Consider the following 19,592-nt stretch of genomic DNA (forward strand, 5'->3'; position numbering starts at 1 on the left):
GAATAGAAATTCAGGTTACAGATTTCAGAATTTTATTTGAAAACATCTTAAGTACATTGCATCATTTTATCTTCACAAGATATATCCCAGATATGCACTCCTTTGTTGTAATCTGTCACATAATCCCAATAAAATACACTGAAGTTCAAATGGCAAAAAGTGGTTAAAGAAGAGTAAAAAAAAAAATAATGGAAACTTTTGCAAGGTATCGTTGATAATTCAGCAAATAAAAACAGGAGAAAAATTAGTTCTTCTAAATTAAGTAGGTTTTGTCAGATCAGTGTTTAATTCAAAGTCTGTTCTCAGAAGTAATCAACTTCTTATATTGCACTTTCCAGAAACAAATGAGTGTGTTCAGTGAATTCTGAATTCACGGTGATGATTTTTATTCTACTTAGCCAACATATAGGCAGCCAGATATTTTGCCAGAGCAATGCCGTTTAGAAGAAACATCGTACCTGTCAATTTCCCTGCGAAACATCGTTCAGGGCTCAATTTAGCAACTGCACTTAGAAGAGAAACCACGTGGTTACCGCTCACGTGACCTAAGGTTTGGTCACGTGACTAACGCTCACAGTGAAAGGCATTTTAATCGCTCTGGTAGTACATTCCTTTAGTTGAAGCTGACATTTGCCTCGTTTCTTTAGAGACGGCGAGAGAATGAGGTGAGTGGTGACCAGCTCTCCTTTGGCCTACAGCAGGAAGCGTCATGGTTCCTCTGCGGTGGGACTCTGGTGAAATCCGACTCGGTGCGGCGTTTGAGACTCACAACGGAAAGAGGACGCGACGGTCTGGTATGAAATTGATATAAAGTCTCATATGAAACCTGTACCTGTTTTCAGGATGCTGAGGGAAACTCTGGCTCTCCTGTTCCTCTGGGCCTGCCTGGGCCCTGCAGCCGCCGCACGGAGCTGCTCGTCGTTTTTCTGCAGGAAATCTCACAGAGTCAGCGGTCTGAATGGAGTGGACCCCGGGGCTCCTCTGTTTATCACTCCCTATCTGGAGAAGGGCGCCATAGATGAAGGTAAGAGCAAGTTCTTACGTTGCATAAATGCATAGCACATAAACAACACGACGTTTTTCTGCGACATTAACTTTGTTTTTGCACTGATACGTCTTGTTAACAGCCAGGAAACTAAGTATGGTTGGAAAAATGCCTGGGGCGAATGTCAAGAGTTACTCTGGATACTTCACAGTCAACAAGACCTTCAACAGCAACCTCTTTTTCTGGTTCTTCCCTGCACAAATGGTGAGCTCAGCTGCTTCCTCTACAGCATGACACTCACTCATCCTGTTGTGCTCAACAGTTTCAAAAATATCGTGTTTTTTGTTGTTGTTGTTGTTGAGGAACTAAAGTCTTCTCCACACTATTCACCTTTAATCTTTCAGTCAACAGTGATCGTCAGGAATCCCTTTCATGACAATTACCGCTGCAAAACAAGTCGAGACCATTTTGAAAGCTCGCAGTGGTTGTCTGCTGCATCTAGTAATCAGTAACTTTTAGTTTTGATCAAAAACTTTACCAGTGCACTAAGAGTCACATGCCAACTCCTGACAGTCAATAAAAGACAAACTTCTTCAATTTGCAATTTCAGCTGCACTTTGTTTTACAAGAGCTATAATTGAGTCTGGTCAGACATTTGCACTCGCATGAGGACTCTGGCAGTTTAAATGTTGGTGAAAATAAATGCAAGTTACAATTGGAAAACTTAAAGAAGAACAAAATCACTTTAAGAAGCTCAAATATATTTGAGCAATATATATATTTTTACTGGTTCAAGTTTCCTTTTCTAACTTGAGGTGTGAGTTAGTCAACCCATGAACCGTCTGGATGATTTTCAGAATGTTATCTTCCACTTTCTGTGTGTAGTGAGAAGCATTAACTGTGTGTGTGTGTGAAGCATTTACACTATTCTGACATCCAGTTGTTACTGAATCGATCTTCTGCAAACTAAAATCAATAAGAAATGGGTTCACATGTTTGAATTTATTATGCAAGTTGCTTGTTTGTAAAATTATACAATCCAAAGAAAAATAAAGTTAAATAGTTGAAAGCTCTAATGAGATTCATGGCAATGAGGAATGCATAGAAACTTCAGACCTTAGTAATTCCACATATTTCCATGCAAAATTACTAACAAAAGTACTTTATGCTAATCATACTGTAAGAATCATACTAATATAATCTATAACTCTACCAGAGTGCAACAAAAAGATGTTCAACCTTTGGCTTCTACTTTTTAAAATTCACCTCACCACTAGGTGGTGCTGATTTATTAATTTTATGACCTGTCCTATCCCTGATTTCCAGACAAGGCAGAACAAAGCCCCAGTACTGCTCTGGCTGCAAGGTGGACCAGGCGGCACCTCCATGTTCGGTCTCTTTGTGGAACACGGACCTTATGTGGTGTACAAGAACATGACTGGTAATGCATGATCTGCCAGAGACGAGCAGCAGATGTGGTAATGCTCTGTTTGACACAGTTTTTGTTAGTCTCAGTCTTTCTCTGTCTTTGCAGTCGGTTTAAGGGATTACTCATGGACGAGCAGATATTCAGTTTTGTACATTGACAATCCGGTATTTATTTTCCTTCACTTCAAAAATTAAATAATGAAACGAATACATAATTGAAACAGATCTTTTACTATAGTGTATTAATTTTTTTTAGGTTGGAACAGGTTTCAGCTTTACTGATGATGACAGAGGCTTTGCTCAGAACCAAGATGATGTTGGCAGAGATCTGTACAGGTCTGCTTTCCTGCTCAGCTACTGATTCCCATTTCTTTGAGGTTTTTGTGCTTTATTTGCATCTAACTTATCACTTTCTCTTCCTTTTTAAAAGTGCTTTAACACAGTTCTTCCAACTCTTTCCTGAGTATCAGTCCAATGAGTTTTATGCAACTGGGGAGGTAAGTTTTTTTCTTTCAATCTTTTCACATTAAAACCCTTGAATTAGTTTTATTATGCAAATATCTATGAATCCAGATTGCAACTACCACTGTACAGTTTCAGTAAGCTGTAAATACACTCATTATTTTCAAACTAGAATATGCATTCATATATATATATATATATATATATATATATATATATATATATATATATATATATATATATATATATATATATATATATATATATATATATATATATATATATACAGAAAACACTTGAATATGTGTGCCTTACCAAGTTGCAGAAAACTTCTGGCATATTTCTAACTGGCTGTTTAAATACTTTTTTTGTTGTTGCTGCCTAAACTGGATTGGATAAAGCTGGCATAGTGTAAATACATAAGCGTCTCAGACTCTAAGGTTAGATGTGGTCTTCACTTTGTATTTTTGCTTTTATTTCTGCAGTCATACGCAGGAAAATATGTTCCTGCCATTTCCTATTACATCCACAAAAACAACCCCACGGCAAAGGTGAAGATCAACTTTAAGGGCATGGCTATTGGTGACGGACTCTGTGATCCAGAACTGGTTGGTATCATGCAAAAATTTAAATCTGTGATGTCCCTTCAGATGTGGCATGCTACGTTTTATTTCCCTGTAGCTACGTATTCCAGATGTATTGACGTTGTATGTTCGCTCTCAACTCTCTGTTCTCTCGCCATCAGATGCTGGGTGGTTATGGAGAGTTTCTGTATCAGACAGGAATGATAGACAAACTCCAAAAACAGTACGTGGACAAGCAGACGGACCTCGGCGTGGAACTCATCCAGCAGCAGAAATGGGTGGAGGCTTTTAAGGTAGAACCCAGGATACTTTATGTTGGTCGTCATTGATTTGGATTAACTATTAATCATCCCTTTATGGTAAACCATTTCCTTTTCTAACTTTAGGTTTTTGACTCTTTGCTGAATGGAGACGTGGATCCGTATCCGTCCTTTTTCCAAAATGCTACAGGCTGCACCAACTATTATAACTACATGACATGCCAGGTAGTCTGAAATCAGAGCTGCTGTCAGGTTTTTGAAAACTTTTCAATGCTTTCATACATCACTGCATTCTCCATGTTTTTTTTTTGGTTGGTTTTTTTTTCATAGGAACCTGAAGACCAGGAGTACTTCTCCCAGTTTGTGACTTTGCCTGATGTGCGGAAAGCCATCCATGTGGGTAACCTGACCTTCCATGACGGCTCCGAGGTGGAGAAGCACCTAGTGCAGGATGTCATGAAGAGCATCAAACCATGGTTGGGGATTCTGATGGACAACTATAGGGTAATACACAACAGAGATTTCATTCAAAAGAATTTAGCAATTTCTCAAATAAAATTTTTAATAAAAAAAAATACAAAAACAAATGTGGAACATTTGTACAGGTCCTAATCTACAGCGGTCAGCTGGATGTGATTGTAGCAGCTCCTCTGACCGAGAGGTTTCTACCAACTGTCAACTGGAGCGGAGCCGCCGAGTATAAAACCGCTCCCCGGTTCCACTGGAAGCTCCAGCCCGGCGACACGGAGGTGGCAGGTTATGTCAGACAAGTCGGAGAGTTTTTCCAGGTGAGCAGATGTGGAGGACAGACGCCACAAATGCTACATGCAGATGAGCCGACATTTTGAATAATCCTCTTAACCCGTCCAGGTCATCATCAGAGGAGGAGGCCACATCCTGCCTTACGACCAGCCGGCAAGGTCCTTTGATATGATCGACAGATTCTTGTCAACACAGGGATGGGTGTGAAATGGTGTTAATATATAGAACACACTGATTGACTTGTGTTGATTTTAAAGACCTTTGATTGTCAAAACAAATGTAAATGAACTGTTTCTGTATATAGTTTTGCAACAGTTTAAAAGAAAAGTATTTTATTTCTTTAAATTGGTCACCACTAATGAATTTATACAATTTCTCAATGACTTGAATTCAGTTGACAATTTTGTTTTTCTTATTTTTACACAGATCGATTTGAAATGGTTTTTGTGTGTGTTTTAAAAAGTGGCTTGTTTTATTAGTTTTCAATGTTTTGGTTTAGAATTTTACATGATCTTGCTTTTACAAGTATTGGTAATTTTGAAAATGCACACAAGGGGTCGCTGTAATTCAGTGAACTGCAACTGCAGACAAAAAAAAATAGATTCTGATCACATCATGGTCAATGATGGTGACATTTTGTGAAAACAGTTAAATCTTTGATTAATTTTAATTTGAGAGATTGTTGAATAAATCCCTAAAATATGTAACATGTTTGACAGATGAATCTGCTACATCATGAATATTTTCAGCCTGCCTTCTTTTCACAATTATTTGAAAAAGCAGTATGAATTTCTAATTTAAAACATAAAAGATTAGAAGATTCATTGTTCATTGAAACTTTAACTGATAACACTGAAAGAAAAACATGTCTATAATGGTTACAAATATCACACCATATCTGATGAGACAGATTTCCTTCTAAAGCATTCTTGTAGAAAACAAGTTGTGATATTTTTGGAGAGTTTGTGTTTCCAGCTTTTAGGCTTGCCAGATCTTAAACTTTTCATCCTTTTGAATTGGTACAAATTTATAGATGGATAGACTTTATTTTGGTTTGAAACATTCTTAACAGTTTTTCTTTCAAGAAAAATGTAAATATTTGGTAATCAAAATAAGCCTACACATCCAGGTTTGACCAACTCATTTGTGTTATTTTAAAAAAAAAAAAAACATTTTTTTTTTTACATTAATTATTCTTTGAGGTAAAGTAAACAAAATATTTCTAAATGAAGAGTCGGTTCAATTTAGAGAGTAGTGTATTTTCAAAAATTCAAAAATTGGTCATGGATGATTTTCTGAAACAAAGATATATTTAAGAGATTAAATTCATCCAGCGTTTTTAAAAATCAGCAACATAGCCTTTTATTTATTGCTGTAAATAGGATCAAATACCAACTTAAAGATCATGCAAATGGGATCTGCAATTTTGTTTTACAAAGCTTACATTGTGCACAACACAGTCGCTAAGTCTTCACATCCCCATAAGAAACAGACAAATAATTTCGACAAAACTTATTTTGCCTTTACTTGCTTCTGCCAGTCCTTAAGGGAACATGACTGTGGGTGGTGAGCCATATTGTCCTTATATATATATATATATATACTGCTCAAAAAAATAAAGGGAACACTTTAAGTGTTAAACACCTATTTAAGTGTTCCCTTTATTTTTTGAGCAGTGTATATAAAAACACCATAACTATTCATTTTCATTTGAGCCATTGCTTTCCAAACTTGTAGATGTAGAAGTGCTATTCAGATTTTCTACAATGCTAGTTTAAAAGTATTAAAAATTCCTGATATTTTTGAATAAGTTGTTTTGATTTGTTTAGTCGTTTGAATTAAATTTTATATATTTAAGAGGTTTATCCTCTGGTGATCGTATTTTTCTAAATGATACTTTTTTAAAGTGCAAAAGGAAGCCACCTGGAGCATTTCTTGAACAAATAAGTTCAAAAATGGAAACATTTCTGCAGGGATGTTAATGTGGTTGTATGTGATTGTAACTGGCAAACTGCATCTACTGTATCTGCATGAATCTGGCATGCATGCACTGACGTTAACTGCCATGTTATTTCATCAGGCATCTATCAAGCTGTCTAGACAGCTTAATAATTAATGAGCATTCTAAACCTTTAAAGCATCTAACTATTTAATGAGCTGTTATTTTTTTTCAAGGACAGTTGATCATATCACCTTTAACAGGATTACGTGCACACACACACACCAAAAATCCATTTCCACACAAGTGAATCTAAACCACAGAAAATACTAAATCGTATGTTACAGAACAAGTGCTTTATTTTCATACCGTAATGTAACTGCAATGATATTAAATGTCTGTACAAATGCAAAATAAAACAAAGGCAACATAATTACAGACACAAACACACAAAATGTTGTACAAAGTTATGCAGGCAAGAATGCATTCATCAGTTCATTTCATATAAACATGTTTTTAAGCGCTGGAACGAGTCTCCATGTTTAGGCGTACAACAAAAGGCAACAAGTGCTATGAAAACATTATTTACAAACGTACCACACATTTTATACTCCCTTCAAAAAGAAAGGTGGTGTCAATACATGTACATGATTATAGAAATTAATGATATGTACAATATTTATATATTTAAATTTCAAATAATACAGTCACAACATCATCAATATGATGCTGCACACAGATATGCACACGTTGTACTTCCATCTGACCGTTTAGTTTGCCGAAAGAGTAACAAATGTTTTTCTCTGTAATAAATTCAAATTCAGAGCCAAAGAGAGTAAAGTTATATACAACTTCAAAGTCTTAATGATTCCAGTTAAAGTATTCTGAGGTCATTAACATTTTATTTTTCTTTTCATGCAAAAGATTACTTCGGAATGGTAATTCAGACATCATCTCCGTCATTAGTTTTACAAACTAAAAATAAGGCAAGCTTCCAGTCAGAGGGGTGGTACAACAAAGCCCTTTTTAAGAGAATTTCTCTCTCTCTTCATCACTCATACTGAGCTGCACATGCAGGCTCCGACATCAAGAGACTACATAAAAGCTACAATTCCCCAAACCCTTCAACAGCCTAGCATGAATGGGAAGAGAAACTTTTTGAAAACAAGAGCACAAGTTAAACGGTGTGACATCCATACCGATACTTTAGGTCTCCTTGTGATGCAAGGCAGGTATGGCCTCTCGGAAAAAAAAAAAAAAAGGCAAAACACGCTACGTTTTTCTCGCTGGTGTGTGAAGATGGGAGATCGCTGAGAATTACTCTGACCTTTTAATATGGCTATTCTACCCTCTGTCACATCAGAGGACAAAAGTGCATAGACAACTCTGTGATCACTCCACCTGCCAGTGGAATGTATTTCACCCATGTTGCTGCAAAACACAGTGCATCATGGTCTGCATGCAATTCAACTGACATTTCTGGTCATTCAGGAGAGGAGATAAAGACAAGATGTGGTTGATATGAGAAGATATGAGAAGTTTTGAGGACGCAGGGGGGGACAGAAAAGGGCAAAAATAGAGAATTGGAAACAACTATTTAACACATCAATGTTTTTCTCAGTACATAGATTTCTAGTGAGGCTACTGCCCTGAAATGAATGCCACATATCAGTCACAAACTAAGTAACATAAAAAAAAATCAAACAAATGTGTCACAGGAAATAAGTATTGAACACTTAAAAAGTATTTAAAAAGATCAAGAAAGAGAAGAACAACCACTAAAATCTGGCAGTATTTAGAAAAAACAAATCCTGCACCCCATTAGCTGACTAATAGTATTTAATTGTTGGGTTAAAAGAAATGTTTCTTATTAGCAGGAAATCACGCATTAAGTATCTTATGATGAGTAAAAGCAAAGAAATCTCTCATAACCGTCACAAAGTGATTGCAGCAAAAGATGCTGGTAGTTTTGGTTAAAGAGAGGTTTCTGGATTTCTGTGAGCACAGTCAGGGGAACAAACAGGTGTTCTGTTCTGTCAAAGTCTCTGACAGATGAGACAAGAAAAATTGCTTAAAAGAGCCTAGGACTACTTGCAGAGTTCTTAAGAAACACCTGGAATTAGGCTCTATGCATTCACTGCACAAGACTCCACTGCTGAAGTGAAATCAATATAAACACAGGGAAATATAGTCTGTTCAGCTTAAGAACAAAATAACACTGTTTGAGTGTCATTGTCCACACCATATTAGGGGAACGAATTAAGAATTATACTATCCCAAAACACAACACTAACATTGAGATTAGAAAGTAATTTAATACTGGCAGGCTTAATGCAATAGAAAGATGAGTAGAAATATGTAAAGGGACATATTTATAACTAATCTGAAGGTGAAATGAAGATAAGTTTTTAGACAAGACACTGATCCCAAACAAACAGCCAAGGAAACTGACTTAGTTTTAGAAAAAGAAAATACAGTGGAATGGCCCAGTCAATCATCTGACTGGAATCCAATTAACAATCTTTGGAAGGAACTAAAGCTCATAGTGCACGGAGGAAAGTTGCAGAGAAATCAAGAACTGGAACAGGTATGTAGACGGACAGATCAGGATCAAATCTAACCAACTAATGAACTCAATTTCCTTATGTCTGTTCTGAAACGGTTCAAAAAGGCTTTTTTTCCCTTTTCATATTAGATCACATACATTTTAGTAAGCATCTTCAATACTCATTCCCTGTGACATTCCACATCCTTACACAATATCTGGCATAACTTGGATTTATTTTCTCTATGTGTAGGTACTACCTGGGCAGTTACAGACATGCAGTATGACTGTCATGAGAAAAACATAAATATGCTCAATACTTATTTACCTATGGAAAAGTAAATCTCTAATATGCATCAAATATAAACAAAGTAGTAACACACTATAAAAAATTTTCAAAGTTGTTTTACGTAAGCAAACAAAGATAAAAAAAAAAAGATTCAGGCACATTGTGATAACTTGGAAAGTACATCAAGAAAGAAATGCTTAAATGTCTGTTCCCCAAAGGAAAGAAATTTCCCAAATTCTCCTGTTTTCTCACGAGCTTCTCTCTTTTTCTGCTCTAACTGAACTTTGTTCTGCACAGAAAAGAAGGAAAAAGATGACTATACAGTACTCACATGCATTCACACAATCAAACATAAATTTAATTTGGAATTTAAATCCAAACACTCGACACAGACAAATAAAAGTCTTCAACGATTAAAGCTTGAGTTGGTCCTGCAGAGCATAGGAGTTGGTCTCAACCCCTGAGCTGCCTCACCGGGATCACAGTGTTCAGTTCTGTAGCTGACACAACATCAAATGTTTTGGTCACTCTGATCATAATGCGGGGATACAGTAAAGACGATAATCAACACTGCTATGTATTGCTTCCGTTTGTTTGCAAGGTATCATCACTGTCATGCAGATTATTATAAAGCTCATTAAGACTTATAGTGACAGGGTGAATGCTAACAGTCATACCAGCTTTAAGTCTTTACAAAGGTATAGCGCCAGTTTGACTCGGATTCTGTGTCAAACACACGATACCGAAGTCCACCTGTCTGTCTTGCACAGGTAATGATTTGACTTCTTATTCAGTCCATTATGCATACAAAATCTAAGACATGATTCTGGTGAAGATAATCAGATGCTTTTTGGCTCCTTTCTCTGGTTCCATAGCCACCTTAGTCAGCTTTGTACCAGAACAAAATAGAAAAACTTCCAAAACTGCTGTTGGTGATCGGCAACAACCCTTCTCTCAGCCAATTGCACAAAAAAAGCAGAGAAAAAAACAAGACTGAGCAAACCACAGAGCTACTGCGCGTTAACAGGGTTGGTCTATAAAAATATACTGTAGCTACTGTATATAGAGCAGCCGCGCTGGTCTTTTCAGGTTTTTCTCCTAGTAGAGGGGGGCAGCGTGTGCAGCTGGTAACCCTCAGAAAAGAAGAGGGGGAGCTGAAAACATTATACTCTCCAGTACCTAGTGGATGGGGTTAATGTCTGTGCGGTGGTTAGCCTGTCCGTGCACAGTGCCGCCCCCTACAGTCGTGGTGGAGGTGGTGATGGTGTTGTGCTGGATGACTTGCTGCTGCTGGGAGCATGCTGGGGTTGGACTGCCTGCCGGACTGCTCTCTGGACCTGAGGACACAGCAGAGACATCACTAAGGATAGTTATATGTGTAAGTTTTACAACAAAAAACCTTGCTAAAACACAAAAATAAACACAAACCATTTCATAATAGTAAAGAAAGAAGCAATTTATTGGTAAAAAAAATAGCTTTTAATTTACAAATATTTCTTTAGTACACGTAACATTCCAAAAACAAAAATAGGACAGATACTGTAAATTGGATCAGTTAAGCCCGTAAACATGCTGATGAGTTGTAGACACATTGAAGATGACATCTGCACACAAGCTAGACTCATCAATGAAAGCCATTCCTGCCCTGTCTGGGATGCGGCTTTCGCCTGCATAAAAGAGCCATTCAGCCATTGGGGATGTGAGCCTTATTTTCCTCTGCTAGCACAGGGAGGTGCCTCATCCCATTTACATGAAAACGTCACTTGAGTCCGTATCAAAGGGTGGAGCTCTGATGTCATGTGAAGCTGAGCTGAAGCGCAATCCAAAAAGTCACAATGGTTGTGGGCATTGGTAAGATTTTGCCAATTTGTAGACTGTCAGGGTTTTCTCACGTTGACTCCCTGTGCAAAGTGCAGCTGTTGAATGGAAAATTTTGTCTCTCAGAAGATTTAGACGACCAACTCCCAATCCGGGCCGGCTACCAAAGTGTGCAACACCCTGGTGCGAAAGAAAGAGTCCTGCGGCGACCGTGGGACCTGGATACCAGCACATCAGAGCGAAGAGTCCTGGCAGACACCTTAGAGTTACGTCTGCAGGGCTAAGGCTCTTCAGGGAAGGTGTAGTTTTGGTCATATTCCAAAATGTGTGTGTGCATGGGGTTCATCTGTGTTTATGTTTTGGGCTACTCACTGAGGTAACCTTGGGACTCTTTCTGCATAGTGGTGATGGGGCAGTCCTTGTGTGTGAGCAGAAGCTGCTTGAGTTGGGTCACCTCATTCTTTAGCATGGTCACTTCATTCTGAAAAAAAAGGCAGTTTTTAGTAGTGGTAAACAAGGAATACAATTTACTACTATTTAGAGTGCCTTGCAAAAGTATTAATATGTATCTGACAGACCAACACAAAGTGCCTATCAGATAAGTTATCTATTAGCCATTAAATCATCAAGTCTGGGCTTAATGAAGGAGTGGCAAGAAAATGGAAATTCTTGCAAACAAAAAGTAATGTTCACTGTTTGGCACAAACCACACAAATAACATGCATAACAAGATTATCATATAAAATGAGATCTTTTTGACCTCAAAAAGTTACATTTGGCGCTGTGCATGTGTCATGGAATAACACTCCAAGTTACTCTGAACACACAATTTCCACTGTGGAACATGGAGGAGGCTGAATCATGCTGTGAGGATACTTTTCATCAACCGGCACATGAAATTCAGTGTGATGGTCAGAGTTACAACTTCAGAAGATGGATGGAGCTTATTACAAGGCAGCCCGGCGGAAAGAGCTTTAGAGACTACAAAGGATTTGGAACTGGTAGCAGGACAACAACCCCGATCATATAACCAGAGCTATGACGGACTGGTTTAGATCACAGCATGTTCATGTGTTTGAGTGACCTTACCACAACTTGAAAATTGCTTCCCGCAGATGCTCACCATCCAAGCTGACTGAGATTCAGTTGTTTAACAAAGAAGAATGCACACGTCTGTGTCTGTAAAGCTAGGTCCACAAGATGGTTCTACGAAGTGCAGATCTGCTGCATATCACACCTTTCAGGTCTTATTTAAACAAATTCATGGCTATGTACAGTTTTCCTTCCACTCCATGGTTGCATTTTACTTTGTGTTGGTCTTCCACATAAAATAACAAATGAATGAAATTAAGTTTGTGCTTGTATCATGAAAAATGTTTTAAAAAAAAGTTCAAGGGATGTGAATATTTTGCAAGGCACACAGCTTAGAATTTCACACTGCAACATGAATAAATGAAGAGTTTCATCTTTATACCTGAAGCTGCATGTTAGTCTGAGTGAGCTCTTCAGCCTTTTTCTCCAAGGACATCACCCACACTTTTCTCTTCTGCCTGCACCTAGTCGCAGCCGCTCTGTTTCGCTCTAGAAACTTTCGCCGCCGTTCATCCGGATCCTCGTCCACTACCCGTCTGCGCCGCCCGCCACTGGCTGGCGGGGACTGCAGCGTCTGCGTGGGCTGCATCTGCTGGGTTGCAGGTGACATCTGAAACAGACGGCACATAGGATGATCATTATTGGGATCTCCGGGATGACACAGCGTCTGTCTGCGTAATGTGCAACCTCTCTGGCATCTGGAAAACAGCCCGTAAGCTGTCTGCTGTCACCACTGCGCTGGCCTCAAAGCAGCTTGTGTGTAAACATCTATACATTATCTCCCCCTTGTTTTTTAATGCCTAGCACCTTCCCCAAAAACAACATCTGTTTGCAGCACGTGCCTCAGGAGCCGCGCTGCGTGCGTCAGAAGTGAAAGACTGAGTGGGTGACTGGGTTGATTCACCAGAGTTGCCCACCTTGTTAAAGAGGTGTCAGGAGGCAGTTTTCCAACGCCCACTTCCACTCAGACTAACACCAGCAGACATAGTGAAAAGGCCCGTTTCTAAAAACGTACGTGCTCTGACAGATCTTGACGTCTCCTTGGCAAAGTCAAGTGTTTTCAGTGTTCAGATCATTACCATTTTTATGAGAACCATGGAAAACACACAAGCTGCTTTAATGGCAGCTGTGCATACAGAACGGGTTGCTTTAATGCCTTAATGCTACATCTGGAACATACAATGAGTTGCAATTCTTCTAGTCTGACTGTGCTTTATCCAAAATGATTGACACTGCAAATAATGGCAACAATAAGAGGAGAAAGTCATAATGCTGTAAGCATCAGTTTTAAATTAAACCACATCCATTCACAGATAACAACGTCCAGGATTCTGATCAGTGGTTGCAGCGCAACATTGGGACTAACGTCTGTAGCACTCCTCTTGGACCAGAAGTTCTCATGTCGCCGCATGTCTACAGCTCATTGGTGCAAGATGAGGTGAGAGTAAATTTCCAAAAGACATTTGTGAGCATCTTTAATAACCACCACTTTATGACTTCCACTCTAAGCAATGCCCTCATGACAGGCATCAAGCTCTGACCTGCGGCTGACCAACCTGAGAAGAAAAGCGTTTTCTGAAAAGCGTGCCAGGAAACTAGCTGGCATTGAGGATGCAAGAGGGGGGGAAATGGGTTTGTCCACTAACCTTCTAATTTTAAGCATCATTTCAGCAATGCTTGAGCATTAAACCACTAATAGCTTCTTCCAAAACTACACAAAGGGCTACTGAAGCATAGCCCTCTATTAGTCAGTGACTTCTCACTGAGTGTGAGATTTAATGTGTTATGAAACATGCGGCTTTGCCTTGGAGCTCAAACCCTGGGAATTGGCTTCTCTTACCTGTGAGTGCATAGGAGGGTGCGGTGATGTCTGGTGTGGGTGCCCGGGCAGAAGGTGAGGATTGTGGGAGTTGTGATGAGGGTTGTGTCCCTGTGGGTGGTGGTGTGTGCCCTGCCCGTGGCCCTGGCTGTGGTGGTGGTGTCCGTGGTGCTGGTACGTGTGGGGAGGTGCTTGGAGGTGCTGGTGCGGGTGCGAGTGCATGTGATGATGGTTGCCCTGCTCCTGCCTTGTTGACATCATCTCCATCATGTGGCCCATGGAGTTCATGTTGCCGTTGGGGATGGCACCAGGGTGGTGGGAGAGGGCAGCTTTCAGCCTCTGCGTGGAGAAAAGAGATATACACAACATTTAATTTTGTGTTTTCAGTGTGGCTGAAAGGTGCCGCAGTGTTGCATTGTAGCAAGAAAATCTCAGATCTGAAAACCAGCTTGGGCCCTTTCTGCATTTTTTTTTTTTTTTTGCATTATTTTGTACAAATGCCTTCTGTCCACAGGGCAATTTGCAAACCCAGTTCTTGGTTGGACCTTTTTTTAAAACTAGAATTATGCTACCATCACAGATGCAAGTCTGGAGTATTTCTCTTCATTTTTACCCATTCTTCTTTGCAATACAGCTCACTATGACTGGGTGGAAAATTATTTGTAAATATACATTTTTCAATCCTTTGTCATAGATTCCTGGAATACTATTTTATAGCTTATAAAAATGTACAACCTTTCATGAGGTACAAATCTCTTTCTCAAGCACTGTTTTGTTGTGTATCTCCAGTGAGCTGATTAAGACGTGGAGAGCATTTGCTGAAGATGACAAGACAAGTGGCTTCATAAATCCATGTCAGGTGAACAAATCAAAACCACTTAGCCTGTCCTCGCTCTCCCCTTCACTCCTGTCATTCCTGCTCTGCACCTTTCCCAACTATCCTCATACCAATCCTTCCTCTTCATATTCCCAATAGACTATTTTTTCATGAGCCTGCATGCTGCCTGCTGAGATGAACCTGCTGGTGAGGTGTGAATGTCAGACTGTTGACCCAGCTAAAGGAAGGTTTGTTGCTTTAGCTGTGAGGTCTACTTAGCCCTGGCTGAGTCTGAGTCCTCTATGAGCGAGACCTGAGGGAGACTCAGTAAAGGTTCAGTTGTGTTCCTCATGTTTACCAAATGCCCCGTCTGCTCCGCTCTGTTTTTCTGGGCATCACATGAGGGAAAAAGCACAGATGCAGATATATATATATATACATACATATACACTGCTCAAAAAAATAAAGGGAACACTCAAATAACACATCCTAGATCTGAATGAAAGAAATATTCTCATTGAATACTTTGTTCTGTACAAAGTTCCATTTGCATAACAGCAGGTGAAATTGATTGTCAATCAGTGTTGCTTCCTAAGTGGACAGTTTGATTTCACAGAAGTTTGATTTACTTGGAGTGATATTGTGTTGTTTAAGTGTTCCCTTTATTTTTTTGAGCAGTATATATATATATATATATATATATATATATATATATATATATATATATATATATATATATGTAAAGTGACATATGTAGATTTGAATGGCATCTAAACTTTAAGAAATATTTATAATGATACACTATGTCCCAGTCACAATGTTACCAGCAAAAATGCAGCAAAAGACATTCCTTCCAAGGCTACTGTTATGAATTCCACTTTTTTTCTTCTTTTTTTTTAAAACTCTTTCCCAGTGCTCTCATTTCTTTCAGTGCTCCCTTCCCCCCGCCAACCAGCTGCTGCTAGTGAGTCCATGCTTGGTGCAAGGCTCCATATCTTTTAACAACCTTCACATTCATGATTCCCATCGGGAATGGCATCCAGCTGGCTCCGCTCACGATGCTAAGACATGGCCGAAGCAAAAACATCAGCTTTGCGCTCCTCGCTCACACCGCCTTATGACCAGAGGCAGAGTCAAGTAAATCACTTTTTAAAAGACAAAAAAAAAAGAAATAGCAAAGAAGAGCACATCTGTAGGGTTGCATTATCTTAAGTCCATTTATGTATTTTTAAGAACATGTACAATTAGTTTAGTTCTTATTACCTTGTTTCTGATGAAGGGAGAGATACAGAGGGTTGCACATGAAACCAGCAGAGTGAAATTATGACCTTGCAGAGCCTGTTTCAGCTAACTATAGTTTCTGTTTGGCATACCAGGAGATGTCACACATTGTGACACAAGTTTCATTTCTGCAGCTTTATCTTTTGCACCTTATAAGTGTTTGTTTTAAAAAGGGCTTATGCAGAGATAACAAATCCAAACCCTATCTCAGACTCACACTTTGTTAACTCCCGTCAACGCAGCCTTATGAGCCTTAAGTATCACGCGCCACAGCCCTTCCTTTTTGTGACCAATGAGATAGGTGTCAAAATAACACAAAAGCTAAACACACACGGGATGTACACAAAGCCTGCAGCTCGCTGCAGCAGTACAGTCATACTGAGAATCTCAGTGGTGTAGTAATAGAAAGACCTTCATCCCACACCCTACATGTGTTAATAGTGAGTAGTGATCCAAATATAAGATAAAAAAAAATACAGGAGAAACAGAAAGGAAGTTGAAATCCAACTTGAACAAAAGTTAAAAGGCTTCCATATCAGTTGAAGTCATCATCATTGTGACACATAATGAATTCACAGCTTGGACTAAACACCTTGTCGGTGTGCGTCCAAAAGTGGAAATGAACTCCCTGTGTTCAAAAAGAAAAACAATCAGGTTTATACAAAGTTTCGCCACTCAAAGAGCAGGAAACCAGTTCATTGCACATTGTCCTTATAGTCCACACAAAGTTACCCAGAAGATGCTCATTCAGGCAAGAGTAAAAGAGGGAAGTGAAATGCAACAGTGGAAGAGAAAGAGACCAGAGGTAAGGAGAGATTAGATGGGTTCCCATGTCTCTTCCTCGAACACGATCAGTCCGGGACAACGGGTTGCTCATTTATCAGCGTCTCCGGGAGGTTTCCAGCTGGCAGTGGAGCACTGTGTGCTTGTTAACTGAATTAGCCTAAATTCAGAGAGGCCAGCGGGTGTCAAAGTACAGAGGCGCGGCAGAGAACCGAGGGGCGGCTGCGGAAGTTTTAGGACGCATTACGAACACAAAGCACAAAACTGACCAAAAATATTGCTGAAAGTAAAATATTTATAGGGTGCAGTGAAATGAAGAAATAACTACTTCAAAATATAACTACATGAAATAAAATCATTCTTGTTTCATGGAAAGAGTAGGCGCTCTGGCAAAAAAAAAAAAAATTAAGTAAAAATTACAATCCTAGTAATCCTATGTTAAAACACAACTATTAAAGGGATAGTGCAAGATGTTTTTGAAGAAAGGTGATTTTAGAAGCAGTTAAAATCCTACTTGAAATAGATCATTCTCTTACTGTCTATATTTTAACATTAATACAAGTTAATTTCTGAAGCTTCACAGTTAGTTTGAGAAGGGTTAAGACCAATTATGTCCTAAACAACCACGGTCTCAAAAAACATGTTAAAAGTTGATCCGAAAGTTATTTTATTAAAATTTTAAGGGTTTGACTAGTTTGTATTGCATGACTTTTTTGCTGGGAAATGCTGATGGTTGGAGGTAGAACACCCCTATTTCTATGTGGAACACATACTGAGAATGTACAACAAACAAAACTGTGCTCATTTAATAAGATTTTAATGACAAAATAACCCTGTAAAGAAAAACACAGAGAATGCAAGCTAAAGGAAAATTTCTGACGCTGTGATGCTTTCATTCAGACCATTAGACCCAATGCCAACTCTAATATTATCATATTATCATATCAACCTTTTCTGTTTCAGGGCATATTTTTGCACAAATTATCAACGTGAGAAATTGAGTCGTGCAATCATCATTATTGTCATTTTTGAGGCAGACTTCACAGACTTCACTGTTAATGTAACATCTAACAACAGATAAGAAGTAGAATTTAAGAATAATGGCAAAGTCGCAAATTGAGCTAAAAGAAGAAGGCCTTACCGTGACAGCAAGTCTACTCCTGAAGCTATCTCTGCACAAGTGTCAGCTCTTCCTCCATCTGGAGTTAAGTCGTGTTCAGCCAAAATTTTAAGCCTTTGTATCCAGAACCACAGTGACGCAACTAAGGGACGTTAGCAGAGCGATGATGAGCAGGCTGTGACTCTCAAACACCTTCATCAGCTCCCTAATGACATTTTAACACAAGGTTGTATTTCCCCAGACTCTGCTGAGCACAGGAACTTAACCACTATGTGCATTTTACTTTAATAACACACACACTCGCACACACGCACACGCACCCCCACACGCATGCATACATTTACATTTCTCTTGCAGCAACATAGCCATCCCAGAAAACAGTCATTAAAAGAGTGCAGGTGTTAGCCTGTGGCAGCGCGGACTACTTGCAGGTAAGATGGCATGCAGTGCTTCCCACCACTGTCTGCCAAGCTGCTGCAGGAAAATGAAAAACAAAGCAAAAAGACAAAAATATGGCATTTAGGGGACATCATAAAGACTTGGTCGGCTCTTTTCCTCGTAATTCTATCAGACAGCAGCATAAATACATGTGTGTGACAGAACATTTCATGCATCTGAGTGTGATAAAAGTAGTGGCGGATATTGATTTTTTTTTTTTTTTTTTAATCCCTGATTCAGCTAGCTTTTTGCACAGAAGGAAGCTATCTCCTCGCAGACCTCTGCCCTCTGACCTCCCAGCTCCCACTCTGTTGTTTTAGGCTGCTCACATTTATGTGGTTTGGGTGATACCAGGTGATTGTCCATTAATGATATTTATTAATAGCTGCTTCCACTCTGACACGACAGGCCTCTGAGTGATGTCCCTGGGAGTGCTCTGGGCACCTCCTGAGAACACACCAGGGTTTCTCTTCCACCAGATGACTTCATATCTATTAACCCTCGGAGGAGAAAGCAGGAGCATGGAGCAGGTACAAATAGGGAGGGGACCACACCTATCTGGGGATGGGTAAATCAAAGCTAGTAAGGTCAGGGTGAGCACTTTTATTCCCCTTAAAAGTGGAGCGGTGTGCTATCTGGCGCCTTACAGAAGGTTGGAAAGATTTAACCAGTCTGTGGTGTCACAGTTTAATGACAAAGAGATCAAAGTTTTAAATGGAGATCTTACTCTTCCCATAAAAACAGCCCAGAGATAAATACTGAAGCTTCTGTATATCTCTGTTCGCTCTTTGTTAATGCAAGACTGGTTCAGAATGTGAGCACAAAGTATTTCCAATTGGTTTAGCGAAATCCCATCTATTTCTGATCCCTGAATGCATCATGAAACCTGGTAGCTAAGATCAACAGGTGCAATTTTACCTTCATGCAGCAGCTGTCTCAAGAGTTTTGGCCATGAACAACATACTCCTGGCTTTTATACCTTCGTCTGAGACAGAATTGAGGCGTTTCAGTTTTTAATTTAAACAGCAAGAGGTCCAGCAGAGAAAATCTATCATTGGTAGCAGAAGAATAGTGAACACTTCACCTACATCCCTAAAAATACAAACTTGAGTCTAAAAACAACAGGAAAGTGAAAAGCTTGTGTGAAACATCCTGAAACACTTCAAAGTT

The 19,592-nt window shown here is 39.2% G+C and overlaps 2 protein-coding genes across 5 annotated transcripts in view; one reads left to right on the top strand and one right to left on the bottom strand.

The window, feature by feature from the left end:
• The first annotated feature begins 550 nt into the window (after positions 1-550).
• cpvl (carboxypeptidase, vitellogenic like) lies at positions 551-5,420 on the top strand. Its single transcript, XM_005804635.3, has 13 exons — positions 551-665; positions 843-1,024; positions 1,128-1,249; positions 2,312-2,426; positions 2,520-2,578; positions 2,670-2,749; positions 2,844-2,910; positions 3,361-3,483; positions 3,621-3,752; positions 3,846-3,944; positions 4,050-4,223; positions 4,325-4,507; positions 4,590-5,420. The coding sequence occupies exons 1-13, from the start codon at positions 661-663 to the stop codon at positions 4,686-4,688; spliced, it is 1,440 nt and encodes a 479-aa protein (XP_005804692.1). The 5' UTR covers positions 551-660; the 3' UTR covers positions 4,689-5,420.
• A 1,337-nt stretch (positions 5,421-6,757) lies between these two features.
• creb5 (cAMP responsive element binding protein 5) overlaps positions 6,758-19,592 on the bottom strand; it is a 45,536-nt gene continuing 32,701 nt past the window's right edge. For all 4 annotated transcript variants that reach the window (XM_005804636.3, XM_023330477.1, XM_023330478.1 and 1 more), the window contains exons 8-11: positions 14,005-14,322; positions 12,547-12,774; positions 11,445-11,553; positions 6,758-10,591 (exon numbers count right to left, since the gene is read on the bottom strand). In XM_005804636.3, the coding sequence (XP_005804693.1) occupies positions 10,434-10,591; positions 11,445-11,553; positions 12,547-12,774; positions 14,005-14,322 (813 nt within the window). In that variant the 3' untranslated portion in view covers positions 6,758-10,433. The remainder of the gene's footprint in view (positions 10,592-11,444; positions 11,554-12,546; positions 12,775-14,004; positions 14,323-19,592) is intronic.

Source organism: Xiphophorus maculatus, chromosome 3 (genome assembly GCF_002775205.1).
Source record: "Xiphophorus maculatus strain JP 163 A chromosome 3, X_maculatus-5.0-male, whole genome shotgun sequence".
Taxonomy (NCBI): Eukaryota; Metazoa; Chordata; class Actinopteri; order Cyprinodontiformes; family Poeciliidae; genus Xiphophorus; species Xiphophorus maculatus.